This window comes from Hippocampus guttulatus, chromosome 10 (assembly GCF_054856545.1).
Source record: "Hippocampus guttulatus isolate MCC_2025c chromosome 10, RoL_Hgut_1.0, whole genome shotgun sequence".
Lineage (NCBI taxonomy): Eukaryota > Metazoa > Chordata > Actinopteri > Syngnathiformes > Syngnathidae > Hippocampus > Hippocampus guttulatus.
The window spans coordinates 8,504,224-8,532,023 of record NC_141270.1 but is presented as its reverse complement, the minus strand read 5'-3'; the positions used below and the strand labels follow the sequence as shown (position 1 = coordinate 8,532,023).

At 41.2% G+C, this 27,800-nt stretch overlaps 1 protein-coding gene across 2 annotated transcripts; it reads left to right on the top strand.

Moving 5' to 3' along the window:
* Window positions 1-352: 352 nt before the first annotated feature.
* On the top strand, window positions 353-26,777 carry LOC147199129 (cartilage acidic protein 1-like). 2 transcript variants are annotated; one of them, XM_086122764.1, is made up of 15 exons: window positions 353-468; window positions 5,654-5,841; window positions 7,118-7,314; window positions 7,733-7,869; window positions 10,941-11,097; window positions 12,912-13,046; window positions 13,752-13,894; window positions 16,392-16,528; window positions 18,063-18,145; window positions 18,332-18,432; window positions 19,181-19,349; window positions 20,362-20,507; window positions 20,617-20,659; window positions 20,757-20,900; window positions 21,539-26,777. In XM_086122764.1, the coding sequence occupies exons 2-15, from the start codon at window positions 5,660-5,662 to the stop codon at window positions 21,664-21,666; spliced, it is 1,902 nt and encodes a 633-aa protein (XP_085978890.1). In that variant the 5' UTR covers window positions 353-468; window positions 5,654-5,659; the 3' UTR covers window positions 21,667-26,777. The 2 variants fall into 2 exon arrangements, with proteins under 2 accessions (XP_085978890.1, XP_085978889.1); XM_086122763.1 differs by lacking the exon at window positions 21,539-26,777 and having other exon boundaries at window positions 20,757-21,236.
* The last annotated feature ends 1,023 nt before the right edge of the window (window positions 26,778-27,800 follow it).

The window sequence follows — 27,800 nt, the reverse complement described above, 5'->3', positions numbered from 1 at the left end:
AAAAATAAAAAGAGCTACAGCCTAAAAAGAATTGTGTGTGAGTGAACAGCTTAGGGTACATTATTAGTTAGGCTGTAAAACACGTTAAGTGTGACGTTGTCATCCTCACGTGAGTGATATGTTTACTCTCTACGACGACACGTAAAGAACTAATTCAAGTGTACGTGAAGAGCAGAAGTTATCCCCGTTTACATCGCAGTCAACACTGAGGGCACGCCCATTGCATCATCTCCGCCTCCTCGTTGGCTGCCTACTTAAATATTCACCGTGCTGTGCGCTGATTGGCTCTGATCGCCGCTCGAGACATTTCATAAAGCAAAACCTTCAGAAGTTGAGTAAAAGGGACTAAGTGGCGAGAAAAAAAGACTCGCGTGTGATAACAGTGGGATCTAGAGGAGAATAAACCGAGGATAGCGACTCTTGCTGAAGGCTTTTATCGGAGTTTTCTCCCCCTCCTTTCCTTCCTCCGTGAGTATCTCATTCACATGCCGCTCGCCTTTTACTGAATGCAGGATGCGTGGCCGAAATATGCAAAGTTGAACTTGGTGCAACAAGTCTACGTATTTAAATGCGGGTGCATCACTTTAAGAATTTGCCAACCTTTGATTATCCATTTTTGAATGGCTTCACTAAAGCAACATTTTAAAAAAAAATATGTATGTACAGTATATATATTTTATTTCAGAAATACAGTCTAAAACATGCACGCAAAATCGAAGGAAAGGCGTTCGGCAATTATCGCTATAGATTATTCACTTTCAATATCGGTATGATATATATATATATCATATATATATACATATAGTTGAACCTTTTTAAATTAAAATTTAAATAAACAAATAAAACTTAGCTTGAACGTTGATTTTATACTTAATGATTATATTTTCATTATTTTAGAAAGGCATGCATGGTGGATGTCAAAAGCTTACTTATACAAGTGGTGTGAGTATGAACACATTCAAACACAAATGATTTTGGTAGTCGTTCACTATCTAGTCCGTTTTTACCGAAAAAGTTCACTTTTTTGTCTGTATATTTTCACATATTGTAGACAATAAAGTAATAATATTAAAACACTCATGGATGCCCAAAAGTCAAACGGATTTAAATGGTAACCTCTTCCAAACAATCCTGCAACTTCCCGAAAATAAATTGTCTTAATCATAAATATTATGATTAAGACATAAGTTTTCCCCATCGGCAATATTTGTGACAAAAGAAGAAAGTGCAGTCAATATGGTGTCACTGCTGGTTTGAAATTGCTGGAGGGCCACTGTGGTTCTTGATGGATAAATAACAGCTTAACTTTAATGGTGACTGTTGATTACTGTGAATGAAAGTTAAGTGTAATGCGCTAGGATTAGTCCAACCTTGTGTGTGTGTGTGTGTGTGTGTGTGTGTGTGTGTGTGTGTGTGGGTATGTGTGAGTGGGTGGGTGTGCGCGCGCTCTGCAGTGGGGGTGTCCTTCACAGCGACGAGATTCCTGTGAGCGTGTTTTGAAAGTGAACATCTTCACTGGCTCTTTGTCGCAGTGTTATCAGGATGAGAGCTGAGCATGAACGCTCCACAAGGCACATGCTGATGCTGCACGCCGCCGTAATGGCCTCTTAATGCCAGTATAAATAACCCAAAGTGAAAACATTTCTCGGGCCTGAGACGACACATTTCCCTCCCTAGGCTATTTCATGCTATTTGACCGTTTTACAAAAAAAAAAAAATGTTTGCACACAATGGGAGGAAGATAACAGTTAAGTATGCATTATATCTTGAAAAACAACTGAGTGCACATAACTGTCCAGGACTTTTTGCACCAAGTAAAAAGTCTCGCTGTAACTTTACTTTAAAAATGGAGATTTCGTGTTGTGAATGCAGGCTGGGTGTCCTTGACCGGAAAAGGCATCACCCTACTCTTTTATCAATGCAGTTCCCTGTGGTTTCACACCCTCATCTGTCTTTGGATTTACTTTCCCTTGTTTGGAACATTGACTAAATTATGGGGCGGGTCACTTTTAAGGATGCACTTACTGAGAAATACAACCTCTGTCGAACTTTAAAATGAAAGCCCAAAACTTTTCATCCATCTACAGTAATGTGCAGGAATGTGAAATTGTGGTACACTTGCAGAAAGTGAAAAGGTAAAAAGAGTTGGACAAATGCAAAATCGACAGAAATAGAATTGACCAAAATGTCCATTTTCCACTTTCCGCGTTTCTCTTCGCAACTGATAAGCTTCCATCCTAGAAATAGTGCTTGATAACAACATAGTACTTTGTACCTTGTTAGCTAGGCTTCAAAGCATGCCCAGCTCACTACAACATTGAGGTGTCAAACCCTTGCGGCCCACTCACCACTTGAGGACTTGTGGCAAGAAATCACAATTTCAAACAGACATGCTCACATTAGCTTTCCCTGTTGTTCCACAATCTTCACTTTGCTGCTGCGATCCGTTCTCCTCTCACTCCCCTGAGTCTCCTCTTGGGTCAAATGCGACACCTTCGTTATGCCCAAGAAAATACACAGAGGAGTCCATCATTGCCCTCCATTATTGTTGTTTGTTAGCGGGGTTCATTCCGACTGACGTATTCAATGTGAGTGGTTTACAGTTTTCTGCAGTACTATTTTAAACAGGAAAACCATGGCAAGTACAACTGAGCTGGGCCGAGCAGAGCTGTAACTTTGAGGTGGACTCTCAATATGTCGACCAGAAATTTAGTCCAAATGGGACAGTGCATAAGCTTGTTTATAGATGTTTTCCAATGCTTTATTAATTCACATCTTCGCTTGATAGCTTGATGGGTAAATATCCCTTCAGAGTTCAAACTGACCCCCTCATTTGTCATCACATTTTGGTCTCATGGAGAGAAACTTGACTTGTCTGCAACCTCCATTGTTGTGAAGTAACTTGCTAACAGCTGCTAGGCTACGCAGCCACGAGCGAAGGATAAGGACGGCCGGGCATTTTCGGCCCCTGCGATATTTCTGCGATTGTCAAGCGGCGGTGCTTCCTCTCACGGCCGATGGGCTTTTGAGAGTATTACTCAAAGCTCAATGTGTTTTTTTTTTTATCTTAAATTGAATTGTTGAGCGAGATATTAAAGAGGTATCAATCACGCAGCGGCTGCACGCTAGCATCGAGGGAGGAAGCTGCAGCAGTAAAGCAGCCGTAGAGCGATGACTAAGGTTGCCTGCATAAATCCGCTGGCTTGGCAAATCAACTGTCAGCTTATAAACGCCACTTAGTGTGTGTGTGTGTGTGTGTGTGTGTGTGTGTGTGTGTGTGTGTGTGTGTGTGTTTTGCAGCACTGTTGATATATGTTTTAGTTCAACTTTAAAGAGGTGACCTTCTGCTTACTAGTCTCCCACTCAGGGATGTTTGTCTACTCATCTTTCAATTTTTTTTATTTTTCTTTTAACCTGCCTGAATTTTACAAGCCAATTGGATCAATTCCTCTTTGCTCCGGTTTTATCTGGTGACCACGAATAGGACTCTTGAACCTCCCTGTGTGTTATTATGCCACGACGACTTCCCAATTTAGAGTTGGCCAACATCCCATGGGAAGCAACACCTTAGATCTGTTGTGTCAGGTCACATCAGTTTCCCCTGTGTTCTCATCGGCCTTGGGCTGAGACGCTGTTCCCCGAATGGATTTTCTGTCCTGTAATTCCTTAGCCTGTCTTCACGTGATGGGTTGTTCACTTTCTAAGTCTGCAGAACGCAGCTGAGTGCAGTGCTATATCTTCATCTTTATGTCTGAGCGCAGCAAAAAGCTCGGCCAAAAATGTGCCGCCGCTCAACTCACGATAATAGATTTGGAGAATTAGCAATACGAGCCGCATGTTGTCGTTTGCAAACACACGATTTACTGTTATTGTGCGATTCTCATTTGCTCGAACCGCTCGGAGAAATATGTTGTCGTTCATAATGAGCACATAGAGATAGTATTGGCATAAGTCATTCGAGAGGGGGGGAAACTTTGTAGCTCCAATACAAGTTGACGTAAATGAGCACAGAGTGGGTGAAGTGAACATTAGAGCTCAATGGTGGTGAGAAGTGGCAGACAACACTGACATAAACAGTTAGCAAATTGGCATCGAGTCATGAGTGTGCCTGCCAGTCTGGTTTTTTATTGTCACATTCAGCACAGCTCTGTGCAAAAGTCTTAGGCTTCCATTAGACTTGATGTTGTCTCAATGCTCCAACTATAATGTCAGTCAATAGTGCTGATACCTCACACAAAAACGAAAATTATTGTAGTTGTGTTGGTTAGCATGCTAACTGGCAGCGCCAGTAGGACAGTGTCACGAGTCATCGGACTAAGACTACACCAGCAACACCTTCAGCGGCACCTCAGAAAGTAAAGTCAAAGAGTGTTTAAATGAACACTCCAACCTCACCTGAAGGAGATTTCTTTGTGATGTTCCATAATCCCAAACCTTCTCCTTTTGTCATGATGCTTGCTGTCTTATTCAGGATGAACATTTGACAACATTTCCTTGATCAATCTACAATTTACATACCCATATTTACCAAGTACAATTTTTTTTTGGAAACAGTCGTACAGTGAAACTCTACAATGAAACCTACATGGGCGAAAATACCCCTAGTGTGAAAAAATGTTCATGAATGAAAGCCATTCACACTTTTCTGCTACCCCTACAACGAAAAGTCCCCCTGTTCCGTTATACGAAATCTTTTTCTCTGCTCTTGCCTCGCAACGAGATTCACTCCAGCGGAAACAAGCCTTCCGCAAAAGTCTAATCCAACCTCAGCATGCCACAGCGACCTCTACTGCTTCGTTCGGAAACGGCAACAGCAACCACAACACTGGTTGACACATGCGCAGTAGTACAGGAAGTATTTGTTTCAGACGCAGCACGAAGGTTGCAGTGCTAAAATGGCGACAAAACGGACCTTTGCATACCAAGGAGTTAAGAAAAGTAAAGCTTTAACGGTTGAAGACAGGATAAAGGTAATAAAAATGAAAGTTGGAGCAAGCAAAATAAAATACATTATACAAGAAATTGATTTAAGTGAAAGTAAATGCTGATCATAAATTTCGCAATTTCCCTTTTTTTCTTTCTACGCTGGCTACATGAAGCGTCAAATAAGTGTATGCTCATACTTATGCACTATTGGAATAGAAATAAAAAGCACACATATACGTTTTTTGTTTGTGTTTACTTCTGAGATACAATTTTCTACAGTGAAAAGTCCCCTGTTGTGAAAAATATCTTGCTGCAAACATGATTTCGTTGTAGAGGAGTTTCACTGTAATCGTAAGAACTTCTGTTTTGATGCCAGCATTCTATAGATCAGAATAATGGCACCGGGAGGAATTTTGCCAAAGAGTGACTTAAACTTAATTTGCTCCAGATGACGTTATGGTGGCCTGCTTTAGACGGCAAACTAGTTGAGATTGAATCGACAGCACCTCTGCTGATTGCAGCCAAGCACCGGCACTCCGATTTGCCTCAATTGACACTCATGCAACTCCACACAAATGGACTCATTCGCAATAATCAACGAATCAATCAATGGATTAATACGAGCATCCCTCGTGGCTACATAACAATTTCTAGTTGTATTTGTCTGTTACGAAATGTCATGAAAACAATTACATTATTCTGAACCAAAGTCTGTTCCTCTCTTCAGGTCACAATGTTGTGGTTCGTTCTATTGCTACCTGCACTTTGCTCGACGCAGCGTTCGGAGCCAATGTTCTCAGCCATAACCAAGACCGTGCTTCCTCCCGACTACGACAACAACCCCACCCAACTCAACTACGGCGTGGCCGTCACCGATGTGGATGGGGACGGAGACCTGGAGGTGTTTGTTGCAGGGTAAGTGAATCGGCGAAAATTAGTGGAGTACTTTGTGAAACGATTCCAGCCTGAATGCTTCTCACAGTGGCGCCAACATTGTTTAATTTCGCCCATTACACAAATTTGAACAGATGATTGAACTTATGAGTGATAGCTATCGGAGTGTGGATTGGAGGTGCACTTCATTTTCTGAGCTAAAGGTTGAAGACAAAGGCAAAAGACTTAAAAAGACTTGGAGCTCACTCATGTGATGATAATGGATGAGATTGGACAGAGCGCCACTGATGGAGATGCTTTGGCAAGCTTGCTTCTAACCAATGAAGCGGCGATGAATCCCTCACAGGCTGCAGAGAGATGGATGCAAATGGCCGCGCCTCATAAATGTCTTTTCTGCAAAGACATCCCATTCAGCAGCGATTCTGAGAGAGAGCGAGAGGGCATCACATTAGAAGAACATCATCCCAAACTTCATTTATATGACACGATTGACGTAATGACCTTCAGAGGCAAAGTTGAGAGTTCCACTCAAATTTTGTTACTTCACGCTTTCATAGTCTTTATAAAAGGCAAAGATGCATGTTGAGTCATTTCAAAAACTTTGCTCAACCCTTCAAAATGTGATCATAAAAAATACTTTTTTTGTTTGTTTTATCATTTAAAATAGTTCCCAATGTGTCTTAATAACTTCGACTTGCAAGAGTGGAACCCAGACTGTGGGTATAATAATTAACAGTCTGTAAAAACATATAAAGCATTTTCACCCCTGGAGGCAGCATTTCATATTGTCTCACGAATAACACTTGACTAACTCATCTTTTTTTTGTGTGTGTGTTGCTCTGTCCATGTGGTGCATGCAGACATAGTGTTACATTGGCTTCATGATTCGGCAAAATTCAGAACGGCTCACGTACAGGCACATTTTCTAAACTAGGCAGATAATATATATACTTGTTTGATTTCACATTTGATAGGTGGGCAAGCATTCGGTGGGCCCAACTCCATGCACTTGCTCTTTAATTTGATCCTTTATATCCTCTGCATAAGCGGAGACTAGTAAAGTCAGAATTTCACTCCTCAGTGCTACCACGGTGTTTTCACTGTGCATATGATAACATCTTGAACCTACAAGCAATTAAAAGGGAAAACTTCCACAACCCGTCCCTTGAACTAAATCAGTTCCAATTCCTAGCGATTTGTTTCAAGGCCCCATAAAACTAACACCCTAATTGTAAGAATCAAAACAAAACTTATGTATGATGTAACATACAGAATTTCACTGCGTCCACGTTGGCAGTTACAACGGACCCAACCTGGTTCTGAAGTTCGACAAGCTGAGAAGGAGACTCATCAACATTGCCGTGGACAATCGCAGTTCCCCATTCTATGCTCTGAGAGACCGCCAAGGCAACGCTATCGGCGTAACAGCGTGTGACATTGACGGAGATGGCCGGGAGGAGATTTACGTACTCAACACCAATAACGCCTTTTCTGGTAAAAGTACTTTTCAACACCCAAATGAGAAAAATCACGTTCCAGCAGTAGTTCCAGCCATGTGGCAGAAAAGTTTTGCTGCTGTGAGTGTTTGTCAATTGAAGACCTACATTTAAGTTTTAAAAATCTACATTGGAAAACAAATTACATTGTGCAAAAAGTCAATACTTCTTCTGAACTTCTGCAGTTTACTCAGGCATACCAGTTGTAGTGCGAAAGGTCATTTTAAGCACTCACCGCAACAACTTTCGGACAAGATTGAGATGTGAATAGACGTAGTGGTGAGCAAGTCTGATTTTGTGTCGTGGCCCACTAAGCATTTGTCTACATCGCACAATGGTCAAGGAGGACAAGCTGTATAGAAAATGATCGATGGATACCTACTTTCCATGTTGACGATCTTTGCATTTGCATTAAGGGCGTGCGACATACACCGACAAACTGTTCAAGTTCCGAAACGGCCGATTTGAGGATCTGCTGAATGATGACATTAACGAACACAGGGACGTGGCTAATCGTATGGCTGGACGCTCAGTGGCCTGTGTGGACAGAAAGGTAAACACGGACACAAGAAATTACATTCACGTGTCGTCTGCGGACATGCGTGGTTGCCGCTGTTTGTTTACCAGTGATAATTCATGCCCTGCCTGCGCCGCCCTCCTCAGCTTGTGCTCTGACACTTCATTTAGGGACAATGTTGGGCCATTTTCTTCCCTCTGTCCATCGCCACGCAGTGTAATTACAGAGGCCGGGGCTCGTTTATTTTATAGAACATCGTACGAGAGGATGAGTGATGACTGCTCTTTGCCCAGTATCATTTTCTCTATTTTTCCATTTCGACCCTTTTTCATTTCTTTTCCGCCTCTTTTACTTTCCCTGACGGACTCCTTCTTTGTCTCTTATCAGACGCTGACTTCCAATCTAGGAATAAAGAAGCTAATAGTCAGGAGAGGACAGCTGGCTTCGCAATAGTTATTTTTTTTTTCTTCCAACCCGCAGTCCCATCTCGCTGAGCACTGATGGGTTGTGCGTCTGCCACAGCGATTGGAGAGATATCTACGTATAATGGCATAATACTTTAAGAGCCAGCCAAAAGACGCCGTGTGTGTTCTTCCGTGGCGGTTCCAGGAGGCTGATGGGCAACATGCATTCATTAAATTATATTTAAACAGACAACAAAAGACGCGGAAATGTTGAGTAATGGGTGACTGATGCATGCATGTTGTCTTGTTTGCGCCTAAAGAAATTATTAGGTACCATTTTACATTTAAGGATGTATGAACTGTTTGGACCTTAGTTATCAGTTATCACTTTGCAAATTTGTCATCCCACATATTAATCTGCTTTATCCCTTTTTGTACTCATGTTGCGGTCATGCAATATGTCAGCAGATGCCAAGCATTAGCATATTAGCATTTTACTGTATCTATTCTTACCACAAATGGTACCTGCACACCGCATTAGCATTTTATCCAGTTGGAATAGCCTTTTGACTTAGTAGCAGACTTCAAAGTGTGCTCCTTACTCATCTGTTGCACGCGCAGATTTGTAATTTACAATGTGTAATTTACAAATTAGTCAACAAAGATTTTATGTCAACCTAGTTAAACTGCTACTAACGCCGAAACATGCTAACAATATACTAACTGTAACCATTTATAAAGGTATAAAGTAGCACCCTCTCATATGTAAAACAAAGATAGACAGATTACACAATTAAAAACAGATGAAGTCAATATGGGGCGTTATCACCTATTCAGTCTTTTCAAGGGAGCCTGATATAGGAGGCATGCAGGCATATAAGGCAGCACCCGACATGCACTTTGCAAAGTGGCACGTCACACTCATCACGCTGGCAATCGCACTGACAGAAATTAGCCTTGTGCAGACTTATTGAAAAATCATTGACTTTTAGGTTTGTTAAGTAACTGCCAGAGGCCTTCAGGTCTTTCATTGCGGTTCGGTCTCATTTTTCACGCTGTAAAGGCATGTGTGTGTGTGTGTGTGTGTGTGCGCGCATGTGTGCGTTTGTGTGCATGAGTGCGGCTGATGCCTCCCCCCTCAGCGGGCTGCAATGTGACACTCGATGACATAAAATAAATAAATAAAATCGCTACATCAAGCAGAGTCATTTGCTGCTCGTGTCCTGCACAAATACCATTTAGGTTCGACACAAATGGTAAAACTGTGAGTGTGTTTTCTCATATGCATGCCTTCTCGTTGACTGAAATATGATTCGGCCTGGTGGGAAAACTCATTGGAATCAAGTGTGTGGTCTATTAGTGTGGTTCCGTTTGTGTCTGCAGGGGCTCTGACTGATAATGGAGTGTGAAATTAATCTCGAAAGGGAGGCGGGGGAAAGGGGTAAAAGCAAGGAAACTGGTAAAAGGGTTTGATTAATTTGTTTTTTTTAAAATTCTGGTTTAGGGTTAGAGAAGGAATCAAAAGTTTTAAGATGGCTGGTCTCCTTACATATTCTAACACAAAATAAAAATTTGCAATGGTAGTTTTCGGCTGCCACAGTGACACAGGTTGAAACTGGAAGCTGATTGGTTGAACGAACAATGCAGGGCAGGCTTAAGAGATAAAACTGGCTGCAGGTGAAAGCAATGGCAAGACACGAGATTTGTTTGAACTGAACAGTAACATTTGTTCGGTTCAATATGCATGAGCATGTTGGTCACTGGAAATGAAAAATCTGCTTTTTTGGGGGGGACAGTTTCAGTCATTTTGTGTGAGACCCATTTTCAAGTGTTTGGGTTCGCTGTTTCAGCAAATCTGTTAGGATGTCAAAAGTCTTTTTTGTGACATTTTGTAACGACACATTGATCAGGTACAACACAGGAACACATTACAAATAGCGAACTGAGCCCATAACGATTATATCTGATGCTAGTGTATTGTGGTAAGTGCATTTGTACCGCTCGGTGTAAGCGTGACTATGGCAACAACTGAAACAAGGTCAAATATTAAAAGTTAAGAGAGCATTGAGAGTCCGTTTCGGCAAACAAAAGAGGTGGAATTTTTCACTCCGTTTCATTGCACATAGAAGAACCTTGATTTGCTCTTTCAAGTGGACTTTGGTGACATTGGATTTTCAAGGTTTTATTGAAGCTCCCACTCTCATATGCAGAATAGATACTACAGGGTCAAAAGTTGCCCACATACCCCTTTCAGCGAACTTTTTGTTTGGACTGTTTCCTTGAAGAAAACGAATGAAAATTGTTAAGGTTGAGCACGAAGAGGAAATTGCTTTTGCTCTGAGATGTTAAAAAAATGGACGTTTTTCAGCACGGTACCACATCACAAAATTGCTTTGTCTTTGTCACTGGTAGTGGGGTGGCAAGTAACATCTACAGACAGACAATAAATCCTCAAGAGCAACCCTTCCCAGACATATGGTCTGGACCCAAAAATGGGTCCGAGGTCATTTTTTTTATTGGTTTGTTGATTGTCCTAGTAAAATGCTATTCACCATTATATTTATCATTAAGCAGGCTGCACACAGCACTATTAGCTCGAGCACAGATGATGATCCAACATACTCATTTCTGGTATCATTGGTTGACACGTCAGTAATTGGAGCAGTTTTACCAAATGTAAACAGTTTTTTTTTTTCTCCGCAGGGCACGGGTCGCTATGCCATCTACATAGCAAACTATGCCAGTGGCACCGTGGGCCCACATGCGCTTATAGAAATGGACGAGGCGGCGAGTGACCTTTCGCAAGGCGTCATCGCCCTCTCGAATGTGGCCGAGCAGGCAGGAGTCAACAAGTTCACTGGTGGGTGAATGCATGAATGTGTGTTTTTGTGTGTGTGTGTGTGTGTGTGTGTGTGTAATAAAGGATCATCCAGCACCATCGCAGCTGTAGTGTGATTTACACAGACGTGTGCAGAGGAGCATGTGCTTGTTGTACCCACGGAGTCTAAAATTATTGGAGCAAGAAAGGATGAGAGATTTGAAGAGGTGCCATGTGGGAAGATCCCCCCCACATGGAATTGTGATTAATTGTAGTGGAGAAGGGAGAGGAGGAGAATGTCAGTCGGCACTTTGTCAGCTCTTTACTCCAGTCAAAGTCACGAGAGGCAAAGGGGAAGGGCGACACGTACGAGCTGAGACGGCATCTATCACTACAGCTGACATCTTAGCAGTTCACTCTACTGTGTATTTTATGTCTGATTCCTTTAGTCGGTGTAATTACAAACAGTCAGTCATGTAAAACATGTCAGATGGGACAACAGGAAGCATAATACATATTCAGCAAAAGATGGTTGTTTTGAATGCTCAAGTGCAGATGAGATGCCTATAGCAGGAGGCCTTTATTTGTACTCCAAATTTTTTTTTTTGAGTATTATATGTTGTGTTGTATTATTTTTTTATTATGACTTCAAATTGGTGCCGCGAGAGTGGCTGCCTTTACAGCAGCTCCTATACTTTAGTTCTTTGACTTTCCTTCCTAACTTTGCTGCTGTAAATCGGGAATGTCTACATTGTGGACCAATTTTTTTTTTCTTTATCTTATCTTATATTATAGAATGTTTCCAGAATATTAAGATACACGTGAAACTCTAATTAGTACTAGTAATTAAAAAAAAAGTAAAGTGAAAGTGATAAAGTGAAGAAGATAAAAATAATGAAGTTCTAAACATAGATTGCACAGCGATCGTATGTCTTCTAGAACGCAAATTCGTTACTAAAGACGTCGTCTCCACAAAACTTGAGCTCAAATGTAATACTGGCAGGCAACTCGACATGCAGTGGCTAGTAATTGATGTATATTATTAAGGTTGCTGTTTTGTGAGGACCTCATGTTAATTAATGTCTATTCCTTCACTATATAAAAAAAATAATTCTGGTAAGACAGGTTTTTTTTTCTATTTCAGTGTAGCCGCAATAATAATCACAAAAAAACAATGTTTTTTTTGGGGGGGGGTGGGTTGCTAACAAAAAATGCATGCGTGCCTATATATGCCTTTTAAAGAGTAGCGCATACCCGTGAAACAATTTCTTTATATCACAACCTCTAACTGACTCCCCTCTCACTTGAACAAACAATTCACATCTGCCAGGACAAGAAAAAAAAACTAAACGGGTGATGGATACTTGCTTTCTTGTAAAGACAGCACAATAAATGACAACGTGGACCATTTTGCCCGTGATTTCTGCCTTTGATAAGCGATACCCTCGCGAGTTAAACCGTGCTCCGTTGTGGGCCGTCATTGAAAAGTCCTTAAAATTCATCGGAGTTAAGTTTTCGGCGATGGTGTGTTGACAAGTCAATCTTCATCACATTCGTTTTTTTTTTTACAAGCAAGATGTCATCAAAAGCGGGCTGCGGGAGCTGTGCCAAAACAGTTGTGAATGATATACAGCACACGAGGTGGCTTTTTCATCACACTGTTTTCAGGAGGGGCCAGTCAGGGAAGTTGTGTATCAAAATGGCAGGGCAGTCACCTCACTAATGTCACTGGGAAATACTGCTCCGCTCTTGAATACGTCTTAAAGCGACAAACGACAGTCAGCACGTTTGGACTCATCAGCGTTTCCGAGTTGCTGTTTATTTTGTATTCATCTCTGCTAATTATTACCGCGCAGGAGGCCGAGGTGTGGTCGTGGGGCCCATCGTGAGCCAGAGCTACTCCGATGTGTTTTGCGACAACGAGTACGGACCAAACTTCCTGTTCCGAAACAACGGAGATGGAACTTTTACTGATGTGGCGCAGCAGGCTGGTAAGAAGAAAGTAACGGTTTAAAGATTCTGACAGACTTGGAATAATAACTTGTCTGTTGAGATTTCCCCCCTCCCCCCACCAAATAAATAAATGAAGGTGTCAAAATCCCTCCTCCATCTCATTCTTTGGAAAATCTCAAATGTTATTAATATGCAAATAATGTTAAGTGAACTGATGGCTGGAAGATGTTGCCTCTAACATAGAAAAGTAATATTTTTGTGCGCCGTTGGCTTCAGCTTTGAAACACTTGTGTGAGTTGTTCTTGTTGCTCTAGTTATACATTTCCCCACAAGAACATGTCGTGACTCGAATGACCTCGCTTCAGAGGCGTCATTCAATTAACCGCTGAGCAAAATTGAACACTGTTGCTAACCAAAATGGCAGCCCCCGCCGAGGTAAGGGAACAGTCTCTCAGATTAATTGAAGGAGTGGAATTTTACCGCATGCTGCACAGTATAAAAGATGACCTTATGTTTTGTAGCGACGGCATCTTAACGACGGTATGGGTTTTTCAGTATGCTTAACAAGATTATTCCGCAATGTTGTGATCATGCGGGTGGAACAAATATGTTCTTCAAAAGATATATGGATGAACATATTTGTATTTGTGCCACAGTGCCAGTCTGACTCAGTTCTTGTAATTGTAATACTGCTTTAAGACAGATTTGCTCACTACTGTGTCAACGTGTACATGTCTTGTTAGGGGTGGAGGACCCCATGCAGCACGGCAGAGGCGTAGCCCTCGCAGACTTCAACCGTGACGGAAAGACGGACATCGTTTACGGCAACTGGAATGGTCCTCATCGTCTTTACATGCAACTTAACAACCGTAAGCAGAGGTTCAAGGTGAGACCATACTTTCTACGTAAGAGTCTGTATTACATGTAGGCAGGGGCCGATTCTCAGTTACACAGTTTACTGTGGTTTTAAAAAGTCAAATGTCACTGGCTGTCATCAATAATGAGATCTTCTTTAGTTTTTTTGAGGGGAAATCCAAGCAGGGCACAATATGGGCAGAGAGGGGAGCGGTGAGCAGTTACGCACGGAAGAAAGAAACACGGCAAACACAGATGCCTTTTTGCTGAAATTTATGTGCATGGTCCTAGAACAATAAATGGTGGCAGCGGGTACTAGTTAGCCCCAAGAACAACATGAGCAGGCCACAGGTCTGTTCTAAAAATAGCTCAGCAGTAATGGGATACTCGGACTTAAGAAGATATACCAAAAAAGAAGAAAAAAATGTGAATATTGATTTAAACTTAACATGCTACACGTTTCTTCTGGCCCAAATATTCTATCGTTCAAAAATAAAATAGATTGTGTTCAATGGGATAAAATGATGGGGTTTTTTGTATGCAAATATTTCAAAATAGGTTAATTAAGAGCTGAAATACTGTGACACCGCAACATTTTTGAGATGTAAAATACCATGATCAAAATACAAAGAATTAGGTAAAAAAAACAAACCGAAACGATTCAAAAGTTACTGAAGTTGAATTTTAAGAGCATGTTGATTACTTAATTACATAAGGATGCTGAGTAATTGTTTTGGCGTGATCAAATGCACGTCGTCATAGCAAATAATCGATGGACGGTGCGCTGACGTGAGCTTTTGTTCTGCCAAAATCAATGTGAAGTCAATGCACCTTTACGATGCAGACAAAGGGTGGGAATAGACGAATAGTTTCACAAAGTATTGATAGCTGTTCAAAGAGATGATCAGCTGTGTGTGCGTATGCAATGCACGAGGTGGCGCTGGCTGCGATGAGCTTCACTGTGTTTGAATTGGCGGAACCCGACATCCTTTATGGAGGAGATAAATGGCAGTGGAGACATCTTTATGGGGGTCAAAGAAGGGGTTAATGTGTGACCCATAGCCTGAAGATAGTTCCATCAACATGACGCAAGTACACACATTTATACATGTTGTCATAAACACACACACACACACACACAAGACAAATTGGATAAACCGGCCAATATTTTTCTTTTTGTTAAATCAGGAGCCCACAACAAATTTAAGATGGCTTGTTCCCACCCGGGTTGACATTCCCGCATGCTGTGCTGACCTTTGGCTTGCATAATGAAGCTGTTGTATCACTCCACTAAGCCGCTAATTAAATTGGGCTGAAACAGCAGCTTGCCACTGCAGCGGAAAGTGCAGATTAGGCCTGTTTGGGCTTTAATTAAAATCTATTACTGCGCTTTTCTTTGCAATAGTTTGAACACACACACACACACACATGCACACGCACACACACAAACAGACATGTATCCACACGCTTATAGTGTAGTTTCCCCTCATTAATGTTTAGGATCATCAAACACATGCAAATATCAGACAAGGATGGACAAAAGAAATAAAATCTAGATTTTAAATGGTGACTTTTTATCTATTAAAGGGGGAAAAAATTCGAACATACAGGTATCTTTTTCTTGTGTGTCCATAAGAGTACAGTTTCATGATGACTGAATGATTTAATACGGACCCCAAAGGCACTTAATAGTGATACTCGGTTCACACTTACTGTATATTACTGTCAATGGGAATTTAAGCAAATTACAAAAACAACAGCAACCATTTTTCTTTGTTTCCAGTTAGAAAGACACAAGTTCAAATTCATACACTCCTTGACCATATCATACACATGGCTTCCCTGCAAATCTTTTCTTGTGTGCATTTGAGGTTGTAAAGTGGGTCTTTGTCATCCATCCTTCATCTACCTGAATGCCCGAGATCCCCCCCCCCCCACGACTTCATGGCCTCCGTCGGCCATTGCCTCTCCTTCACCTTAAAAAGCAAGAAGGTCAACCCCCCCGGCAGCTTTATGAGCCTTATAATTAAAACACGGTGTAAATACTGAAGCTAGTGAAGGGTTGTTCAATAATTCTTTCCCGACTTATCACTGCATCAGTGAAGCAGGAAGACATCTGTTACTTTCACGTCCAAAAACACTGATGAGCTTCTTTTTTTTTTGGTGGTTTATTTATTTATTTTGGAAAGACACAGTTTACTTCTCTGAGTACCTGCCCATCTTAAAATAATCTTTACAGTGAGGGGCTGATCATTTGACAGATTAGTTTTGGAGTCAAGGCCTACACGGAGTTTATTAATGTTGTCTGCCGAGCAATATAACCTTGCATACTCAAGGTTATGGAATAAGATGAGTGCACACTTCCATTTCAAATGATTGTCATTGTAGGATCAAAGCCATAAAGCTGATATCGTAAACAAATGATTTAAAAGCTACAAATTTGCCGTCAAGAAAAAAAAAAAACAGTTCACTGGAAAGACTGTTCTTTCAATTTCCTGTCCTGTTGTATTGGTATCCTTTCTTCCCAGGACATAGCCTCACAGAAGTTTTCGATGCCATCCCCAGTCCGCACCGTTATTGCTGCCGACTTTGACAACGACAATGAGCTGGAGGTGTTCTTCAACAACATTGCTTACAGGGGGCCATCAGCCAACAGACTGTTTAGGTAAACTCTTCACAATCGGTTGAGCTAGCTAGCGTTGGCTCCATTTTTATGCTAGCAAAACATGTTTGCAAAACTTTGCTAACACCGTGAACTAAAATCGAAATCAGGTCACGATAGCAACTAAAAGAATTTACCTTATTTGTACTGTATGTGTTTATAACTGATTTATTGTGGTTGTTTGCCGTGGTGTACACTGCATCACAACTGAAGTATTTCTTATATCACCTCAAGAAACTCAAAACTGAGTCTTTGTCATTTCAGTGACATAACTTGCAAGAGAAAAATATCACAGCTTCGTGAACAATGAATACAGATTCATTTGTTATATTGTTCGCTGCAGTGTCAGTCAAAACACATTTTTTATTGTTGCCGTTTCCCAAGCTATACCTAATTTTGTGGCCATTGACTATGTTTAAAATGTTCAATTTGAGACAGGTAAGAATTCGCAGCCAAGGATCCTTATCTGCCATCCTACCTTCTGCACACTTGGGCGAGTCTTTCATTAAAGACAGTTTTAGGTTGGGCTTCCTTGCTTGATAATATTAATGAACTCAGCCCTCTCAACACAATCTTAAGATGCATATCAAGTTGTTCAAAGCTTACTTTCCAGCATAAGCCCAAGCAGCTTGAATGAAACATCTGATGAATGTTGCCATTAGCGGATGAATCCAAACATGCGGAATATCAATAATCAGTTTAAGCCCCAACGGTTTTCTGGATCAAAACACGCCTGCTTGCCAGGTCACCGAAGGAGAATTTGTCTTTTTGGACGCAATGATGGTCGGACGGGGGTCACCGCTCCAGAGCACTTGGCTCTGTCGTCGTTTGTTATGAAGATGAAGCAACTCATTTAACTCTGCTCTCAAGCCATGAAAAAAACAAGCTCACTATTGTGCCCGGGCTAATTAATTTAGGATCGGGCCATCAATATTTGGCTCAGACTTGTAGCATATTAAATTATACTTCTATGCATTCCATATGGAAATGCTGTGTGGTGCAAAGAGGAAAGGTCAGTGCTTTTTTAAAAAGTCATAAGCTATAACAAAATGCAAGTAAGTTTATTTTTATTTTTATTGGAAGTCAAATAAGGCGACCGCTAAATATGCTCTGCGGAAAATGGATGAGGATTTCCGCTCCGGCAAGCGCAATTTACTCTCTGTACTCCTTTTACATTGAGGCCCAAGTGTTCAATTGTAACGCATATCTGAAATACCTTGTGTGACAGGCTGAGTTGCAATTTTCTTACAACAGCATGACATTTGAGTGAAACTTGTGCCATGTTCAAGAAATGTTTGCGTTTCACATTTCATTCAAATAAAACACATTCTCATCGCAATTGCTTCGTATCTTTACTCGTGTTACTTATCAGAGGAGACTCAAATGAAAGTACTCGATCTGAAAATCTGAAAAGTGATATCGGTATATCCCTGACTGCAAACCTATGAAGTGTCCCTCATGTTGTCGTCGGTGGGTCAGTGACAGCAGTGTGACACAGTGATCTCATTAACAGCGTGCTCATTTATCTCACTGGCAGGGTGAGCAGGAGAGAGCATGCAGACCCCCAACTAGAGGAGCTGAATGTGGGCGAAGCGTCCGAACCAGAGGGACGAGGAACTGGTGAGTGAATGAAAAATGGAGTCTTGCAATACGAGAGAGAACAGACAGTTCGAAAATGCAGCAACATGTGGTTGTTCTTCCATCTGCCACGAGATGGCACTAAAACGCCCACTAAGAATTTCCTCTCAGTCTGCAAGTCTGTGTATTGTCCATTTATGTACTGTCGTTATGCTGTTGATTCTCCAGGAGCTGTCGCCACAGACTTTGATGGAGACGGTCGTCTAGAGCTGCTGGTGTCTCATGGTGAAAGTGCAGCGCAACCGCTTTCTATTTACAAAGTCAACCTTGTGAGTGTTAACCCTTCACAACTATTGTCGAATCAATAATGTCAAACTACATCATCCAGGAATATATACTGTCCGAACATATTGTATTGTATCATGTACACGTACGTGTAAGCATGCACACACACAGTGAAGTGAAAATTTGTATACACATAAAATATACCGGATTGTTTCCCAAACCTACTCAATAGGTAGCTTTGGATTTGGGCCAGATTGAGTTACTTTTACCCAAGGTTGGGTTTATTCTTTTGACCAAACAGACAGAGTTGAAGACCTGATTTGTGCGGGCTGAAGCTGATCGGCACTTTGGACAGTATTAGTTTTAACCGCAGCTATACTGATAACACAATTTTTGGTAGCTTTCACTCATCAGTGTGCTTGAAGTCTTGACTCAACGTACTGGGTCAAATCCTCAATGCAATGCGCTAGGTATTCATTACCCAACATTGTCTCAGTCCATTTTGGACCTATCGCTGGGTGAGATATTTCACCAAATTTGGGTTAAAACCCAGCAATTATAAGAGTATATGTATCTGGAGGATACATATACACATTTTGAATTGAAATTCAACGCAACAATCTCAAATGACACTTCAACACGAGTTGAGAAAAGTTGTCATTTGGACATTTTTTGTTGCTAGGTTTATGGATATCTTTTGCCATTTTAGGTAAGCTTAGGAAATGGGAATGACAATAGTTAAACACATTTTAAAAGAATATCCTCCATAAAATTCAGTGTATTTTCCGAAAGGGAACCACAAACTCATGGCTGCGTGTGATTCCCCGGACCAAGTTTGGTGCTTTTGCCAGAGGAGCTAAAGTGGTGGTGTACACCAAGAGGAGTGGACCGCATACGCGTATCATCGATGGAGGGTCGGGGTACCTCTGTGAAATGGAACCGGTCGCACACTTCGGTCTCGGTAAGAAAGAAGAAAGATCAAGATCTTCGTGCAAGTGGTGATGAGGCTATAAAATATTTATCAAGGCATGCTCGGATGAGTTCGGTGTCACTCAAAAGATCTTTGGGGGCCGGCCCAAGCTCAGTCACCCTACAAAAGTTTGGATGAATGAATGGACAGAAGCTGAAGACGTCACCGTATCGGTGTAATGACCATGCGTCCAACTACTTTTGGCCATGTGCTTTTTTTTTTCTGCTCTTGCTGCAACTGAGAATAATTAATTGGATCACTACAAAGCTCACCACTGTCTGATGAACAGTGAAGTGAAAGGTAAACATGGATTTTTACAGGAAACAATCAGTTGATTATGAAAACGGATGACATCGCTACTGATGACATGCAGATGGCGAGAAATTGAATAAGCAGAGTCGGAAAGTACAAAAAGTCATGAGTAAAGCATCGGGCTGTTACCTTTGGCGTGATTGGACACCCGAGGGAGAGTGAGGTATCTCTACGAGGGATTGGTGGGGGGGGGGGGGCGGGGGGACAGGTGCTGGCGCTGGAAACTAGCCTGTTTTGTGACAAACTGGCTCCCGGTTCGGCCCACCCAAGACCAGATCGTCTCTCCAAGGCCTCTCCTGTAAGGCCGAAAATACATACAAGCAAACTTTTGGCACCATCCTGACCTCACAAGAGAGCTGCACACTTGCTCAAGGCATCAGTCACTCACCACCTCTCAACCACAGAGTGACATATGGGAGCAAGTAAAGCTGAAATATTTCAAGGCACCCCTGCTGGCTAGATCGCTGCCTGACAAAATAACCTGTGTTTACATGACAAATGCCACTTGAATTAAGGTTCTTGGTAAAGAGGAATAACCCTGCGATAAAAATTTGGCTTTACATGGACGCACAATACAGGACTATGCAAAAATCTGCCATTTTGATGTCGAACCTTTACTATAGAAAAGATACGTGGCTATCAACAGCAATTGAGGGTTAACATATGGTCTGTGCTTACCCAAATCTATAAGGTAAGGATGTGGCCACAAATGTGGAAGTGTACTGGCCAGACGGAGTCTCAGTTGCTCGACCCTTGGAACCGTCAGAGATCAATTCTGTGCTGGAGATCCACTATCCGAAAGATGACGATGAGGTCACCCCTACTGTGGAAATAGAGGTACAGTGGTCCCATGTGGTCACATCAACCCTGACATCATTGGAGCATAAAAACACATTCCGGTGTTGTTTCTTTGTACTCTCTGGGGTAAACTGAATTTCTCTTGCAGTGCGGTCCTGGCTTTGCTCTGAATGAAAATGGACGCTGCATTGGTAAGTTCAAAAACTTCAGGTGGTTGTGGCGTTTCTGTGTCCGAATCATCATTCGGGGTGTTTCCCTCCTCCTTTGTCACCTCCTCCTGTTCTTCAGATAAAGATGAATGTACCCAGTTCCCCTCTGTGTGCCCCTCTGACCGCCCTGTTTGCACAAACACCTACGGCAGCTTTAAATGCCGCGCCAAGAGAAGATGCACTCAAGGCTTTGAGCCCAACGATGATGGGTCTGCATGTGTGGGTGAGTGACCAAGGTGCAGTTGACTTCGGTCACGTTTCCGAGTAGCTGTCTTTGTTGCGGTTTGAAATTTGAATCGCACGTTAATGGCCGTGAAACTATGCGGGTGGAACGTCAAATCAAAAATATTTGAGATTGTGCAATAGAGTCGTGTTTGGCCGTGTCAGTGTGCAGTGGACCTAAATCCACCATGGTGGTCTCGGCAGTATGATGATGCAGTTTTAGGGAAACAGTGCTTTGAATTCTGCCTCTGGGAATCCACCGTATGTTTTGTATGACAATTTTAGTTTTCATCTAATTACATTTAATTGTGAACAATTAATAAAAAAAGTAACAATGCCTTTTTTGGGTCTTCTTTAATATCATGCGTTCAGGTCTTTAACACTTTTTTGACTATGACTTGATAAAGCTGCGATGTGAAAAACAAATCCAAGGCCAGCCAGAGTCCCGGAATGAATTGTGTTCAAGCTCAGAGGTTCCACAAAATAAGCTTGCCGTCAAATCTTTCACGGTGCTAACATCTCTGACCTGATCTGATCCCTGCACGCCTGCTGCCTTGCATCCCTAATCCTCCTTTCCCATGTGATTCGACTGGTAGCCATTAAGGCACACATGTTGGCCAATTTCTTCTCTCTTTGCAGCCCAGGTGGCTTACTTTGGGAAGACGCGATCCTCTGCGGAACGCAGATGGTCGGCCATTTCTTTCTGGCTATCACCCTTCGGCTTGCTTCCTCTCATCTCGCTCCATCTCCAGAGTGGACTACTGTAGGAACCTCCTTTTTCCACAGAAACTCTTGAAGAAAACATTCTTTCCTCCTCCTTCTCCTCCTCTTCATCCTAAAACAAGCTCAATGGAGCTGTGATATCGGTCGTGTTTTCCCACCATGCATCACTTTTGGGGCTCGACAGGAACTTGCAGGGAGCATGCTAGAATTAACCGCGTTAGAGCCGCGCAGCCCTTTTGTCGTCGCCTGGCATTTATCTCAGTGGGATTTGAGCTGAGTCCAATTCAATAAGTGGTGGCTGCAGCGAGTAAAAACCACTGCAACGAAGCCTCTGGCTCCACCGGCCACAATCATTAGGGACACTTTGAGGCAGCCGTCTGTATGTGCACAATGCCGCTCTCATTCTCCGTTAGGGCTTACCAGGATGCTGAGGAACACCAGGTCCCCAAGCTACAGGTTGTGAGCGTGCGTATGTGTGTTGTGTGTGCGCTAGGGAACATATGCCAGACCATCTGTCAGCGGTGGTGGGTTACATTTCGTTAACTATTAATAATTCGACAACACAGCAAAGATGAACACTTTCTTTTTGTGTAATGGCATGAGGTTTAATTTTATTTATGGGAAGCCACATGACCTCACTAAAAACAACTAATCACGAAATTATATTTGATCCCATTCACATGAGCCTCACCGTGTTTGTGGGTGCTCCCTGCATGTGCCCTGAATAAATGTAAAATCAAATTACACATGGCAGACATGCAATTACAGAGTCAAAACATTATTTTCAACATTACATATTATAATATTGTTTCGTTACAATTTGACAGTGGTTAGCATTTGAAAGTTAGTTTCTTTCATTACAATAATTCGCAGAAGCCCAAAAATGAGTATGTTGAGCATTCTCGTACAACAGAGTCCAAACGACAGCACATTTGGCTTTGTTTAGCAGTCTAACAATCATTATAAATGATTTGCTTTGAAGAATAATTACGACTGTCTTTTAAATTAAGTTTACTGAGTTCACCACGTCAATTTTAAAGACATTAAGTTCAAGGAGAAAATCTTTTTTTTTTTTTTTTAAATTGAGCAGCATGATATTCCCGAAATAAAGTCTCCTTGGAAATCAAATCAAACGAAAGTGACCATTTCACGTTGCCTGGGGGATTTTCCTGCCCATTTCACAAAGGTCATGACGACAGCATAAAAGACAGCAGTGAAATACTTTTAAAACTAGTTCAAGCCCTTCCACTTTCTACAGTTGTTCAGAATGCTCGTCAGTCATTTAACACATGAAACAAAGCAGATTGCTCTTATACACTTTTGCAGCTACAACCAAAATAAAAAAAAAGCACACACATTAGCCAATGTCTCTGCTATAAAAGTACCCATTTTAAGATCTTAATAAAATTAAGGGTGACTAAAAATTCTGTAATAAGTGACAATTTAGAAAATATTCACCCTCAATTATTTAAATCATCGGTGAATTATCTTTATGTGCATCATTGTCGGCGTTACAGTACTGAATGAACATCATTTCAAAATAGGAACGTCGGCACAATCTTGTTTGAGCTCAGCTGGCAAAGAAAGAGCAAATACGTCTCTCAAACGTGTACGACCGTGCACCTGGTTCAGCAGCTAGTTCAATAAAAAGTCGTTGAACGACACAAAGAATCACCATTAAACTTATCGCATTCATGGGACAAAGCTAGGAACATTAGATTTAAGTACTCTATAATTTATATATTAACATTAAAAACAGTAAAAGGTTTATTTTTCATAAAATAACTGTTAAATTAATTTTAACTGCATTACTTCTAAACAATCTGATAAAAAGTAACGATTGCAAAAAAAAAAAACCAAAACAATTTTACATAGTTTAGATACACATTTGAACTATTTAGATATACTTTTAGAAAAGTTTGCCTACCCCTGTTCATAACGGTGCAATTGCAGAATTCATCACAGGGATGTGAACTATGCTTCACAGCCGCATGATTCTTAAAACAGTTTCGAGAACTATTTTGGCTCGAATGATGACCAAAAGCATGAAGCGGCTGACAGCGTGTTCTCTTAACCTTCCAAATGATTCTCCAGGGATAAATTCTCCTTGGAATACTCACAATTCTCAACTGCGCTCTCATCCAGTTTTGACTGCCTTTACCATCATCACAGAGCTTCATCATGTCTTTTTGGCTGAGGATCCACTAAAGTCCTTCAGGCTAGTGTGTGAGATTGTGTGATTCATGGCCGTCTTAAAAATGTTTGTGCGCTTTGGTCGAAAGTGTCACATTTCATCTGAGCTCACAACGCTTCGTCATGACAATAATCCGTTTATCTGTTAACAAGCTGGATCCAGACCACAGACTACACCTGTAAATAAAAGTATAAAAAGAGAGCTTTCAGATGTTTTTAATGACAACTTAATAGCATTGAAACAATTAAAGTCTCATACAGAGGATGTTAGATGGAGCTGCAATGGAGTCATGCTGTCTCTACAAGCCAAGGAACTGCTGCAGAGAGCGTTAGCAGCTGGGCCCTGCAAATTACATTCAATCAATTCCAGTATTTTATTTTAGATATCTTTTGCTCATTTACAACAAAGAGCGTTCATCAAATTGATTTTGTTTCATTTGCCATTTGTGTTCAGTGTTTCTTGCCTGTACAATAAAGATACATTTTTAACAAGGAAATATTAATGCTTTCCAATAGATTGACTGGTGTATAAATCCACATAATATTCTCTATAATCGGTCTTAATTTGATCATGTCAGCACACCGGTCATTCAGGCCTGATGATCAGATGTTTCTGAAAGTTTGGAGCTCTGAGCGATTGTGCTGTGGTTTAGATCAGGGGTCCCCAACCTTTTTTGCCCCACGGACTGGTTTATGTCAGACAATATATTCAGGGACCGGCATTTAAGATGTGGCGGATTAATACAACAAAATAATATGGTATGATCTGCATGAAAACTGTGGTGTTTTCGAAATATAATAATGAACACAAGGAGCGTCTAATCTGGCCGCAACATTGATCGCTATGGTAAAGTTTAATGCCTTCAAAATACGATACAACGCAAATTCAAAGTGCATGAAAATGACGACTCACCACAGCCCCGAGCTTGATTTTCTGCAACTTGACGGTCCCATCTCGGGGTAATAGGAGACAATGAGACCTCAAGTGTGTGGTTTATGTCCAGTCTACTTCGTAATTTTGTTTTAGTCACCGCTGCTGCAGAAACCCCCCACCTCACACAGGTAGGATGTCAGAAATAGCAACAGTGCTATTGTGGCGATCTCAGAGTATTCAGCCATAACTTTAATCCAGTTGTGTCGAACGTACTTTTAAGGCCGCCGTCATTTGCGATCTCCAGCAGTTTTTAAACTAATTTTGCGACCTCCAACGCTTTGTTTTTAGCGTAATCGCTCACGTGACGGAGAAGCGTGGTTTGACGTGAGTCAAGCGTGACACAGACGGATGTAACGGAGAATCCGGTATTTTTTCAAAATAAAACATCTTTCGTATTCCGAAATAAAACGGAATTAAGGCAAGTTCTTTCTCTGCGGCCCGGTACCAAATGCCCTGCGGACCGGTATCGGTCCGCGGACCGGCGGTTGGGGACCTCTGGTTTAGCTTGTGCTAAAAATGACTTTTCATCACCAATCAGCTCTGAAAATGATCAGGGCTGACAAAATTAATCTCGAAAATGTGAAATGCTAACAATAGCCAAATAGGAAGCGGGTACTAATAGAGGAGCAACTAGTTGTGTTGCTTGGATAATGTCTCAATCATTTCACTTACCAGAATAAAAATGGTAACGAGAAGAGTTTACAATCATAACGCAGTTACAGTACAAGATAAGTAAATACTTAGCCTAGCTGCTTCTATTTCTTCTTTTTTTGTATTTGCCGGCAGTCTGGAGGAGCTGGGACACTGTGCTACTAGGTACTACGGCAGAGAACGAGTTCAGGGAGGCGAGGCACGATTGTAGGCGGGTTCGTAAGAATAGGCGCAGATTTTTGTCGTTATTTGTGGGGTATCTTTTTTTTAAAAATAGGGTTTGTGTGCCCCACAATGGTTTTTATTTCCCTATACATACGCCAAACTGGGCAGTCATTTTTTTGGTCAAGTTTGTGGATAGAATAAGGATAACAAGTAAAAAAATATTTGTTTAACTGAATGCAGGAACATCAAATGGCACATTTGTCCTCTGGAAACAACATGGCAAAGGGCGCTAACTGAAAAGCCATCAGAGGATTGTTCAAAGTATGAGCTAATCCTCAAGAAAATAAAAAGGGAAAAAATGACAGTGACGCACATCTCTGCTCGACCACTTCAGACTTATCTGGAAGAAGGATTACATCGTTTTTGGGAAGAGTGGAAGTGCCCGCGATGACAGAAAGACATCAGTGAATGCAATAACGGAATGCTGTGATGAATTTTGGCTTGAGAGGAAACTCGACCTTTTAAAATGGTGTTATTGAATGATGTCCAATAGATCCTTTTCTATGAGAAGGGGATGCTAAGTGTATGAGTGTGCATCTTTCATATGTGCCCCAATGATGCAATATTTGTGCAAACTGAAGCAACACTGGAACACAATGCGCACATGTGTCCGAAACAACCTGCATGCGTTTAATCACAACTCATACAATTCCTACAAGCACACAATGTCAACATTCAACTTCAGCGCTGAAGTAAAAACCACAAGAGAGAGTAGCTATGCATGTGGAGACACAGTACAGTATGTTGAATATTTTTCCTGAAAGGAAATGAGCACAAGTGGATTTGTTGAAGAATAAATGTCAAAATAAACCGAACTTTTTGGATGTTTACATTTCATTTGTAGTTGCAGTCACAGAGTTTATGTGATGTGAACATGAGTTTAGGTTTAAGTGTTATAAACTGTTTAGTTCTCTGTACTGGAAGGAGAGTCCAGTGATTCAATTTCAACTAATTGAAGTTTTTATTTCTGCATGGGTTTATTTGTTTGTGTATTTTGCTATCAGCAATGTTACTTTTTAAATTTGTTTGTGTTTTCTCGCATTTTTCTGTGTTTTGTGCATTATGCCGTCGACCATATTTCATAAAAGAGCAGTGATATTTAAATAAATCCTCTATAATATGAAACAAATAACATTTAATTGCATTTCATGATTCTCTTTTCAACTTCCTGTTTACAATATTTCACATATTATTTCCCATTACTTTTTGGTGCAAAATAAACAAAATCATCAACTAAAATGAGCAGAAATAAAAACAATTTATCAGAAACATGCAAATGTTCTTCTTTATTTCACATATTGTTGTTTGACAAATTCATTGTACGTTTCAGATTTTTAAGACGTTTTTAGTCATGCAGCAAAGAGTTCAGGTCTGTTTTGAACAACAATTTTGAAATCTCTCTTTACACATGGAGACGGGTCCAAAATATGATCCAATGATCATAAAAATCAAAGATCAAAGAGTCCAACTTGTCCATCGGTGTAAATGTGCATCAAATGGTCTCCTGCCTTCATGTGTCAGTTGTGTGATTCAGGTTTCCGTCCGAATAGGGCGCTGATGAAACGCAAAAATAAAATAGATTGCTGGATAATCATAATGGCATCGGCTCATGTCATGCGATTTGATTACATTTGACTCTGGCTGATCTAATGAGCACGATTAAAGCAATTCAGATCAGTGATGAAGCAGCAGTAGAATTATGACCGACTGCAGAGTTAAAAGCTGTAATTACGGACCATTTTCGTCATGTTAGGACAGCATTCGTAATAAAACAAGCTAATGTGCAATATTCGCCAAATGAGAGGCGTCATTTATGTTTCCCGGCTCTAAACACAAAAACGTCTATGTCACTTGGAAGCGAGCTGATTGGTGGCGTCGCATTAAAACTGCTTTTTATTTTGCCCCTAAAACTTGGAGGAGGTCAACACAAGGGCTGCGGTAAAATAAATTCAGAGTTTTTTTATATGCCAACGTTAACAGGCAGGGCTCAGAAGAATCTGCCAAAATTGAAATGAAGTACAATAAATAAAAGTGGCCGGACTGAAGCTGCGGGTTTCACTGGGGTCTGGTTTTTAAGGTGGAATTTATAAATAATGTTGAATACATGCATTCAAAACTTGCTGTTCAACAAGAAATCACTTTGCATTATTGTAATCACTGACCTGCAGTGAGAAG

Bases quoted from the DNA above. Each gene is read 5' to 3' on its own strand.
- LOC147199129 (XM_086122764.1), top strand. From the start codon at position 5,660: ATGTTGTGGTTCGTTCTATTGCTACCTGCACTTTGCTCGACGCAGCGT. The intron at 7,870-10,940 runs GTAAACACGGAC...TTTTCTCCGCAG, and splicing joins TGGCCTGTGTGGACAGAAAG to GGCACGGGTCGCTATGCCAT. The intron at 20,508-20,616 runs GTACAGTGGTCC...TTTCTCTTGCAG, and splicing joins CCCCTACTGTGGAAATAGAG to TGCGGTCCTGGCTTTGCTCT.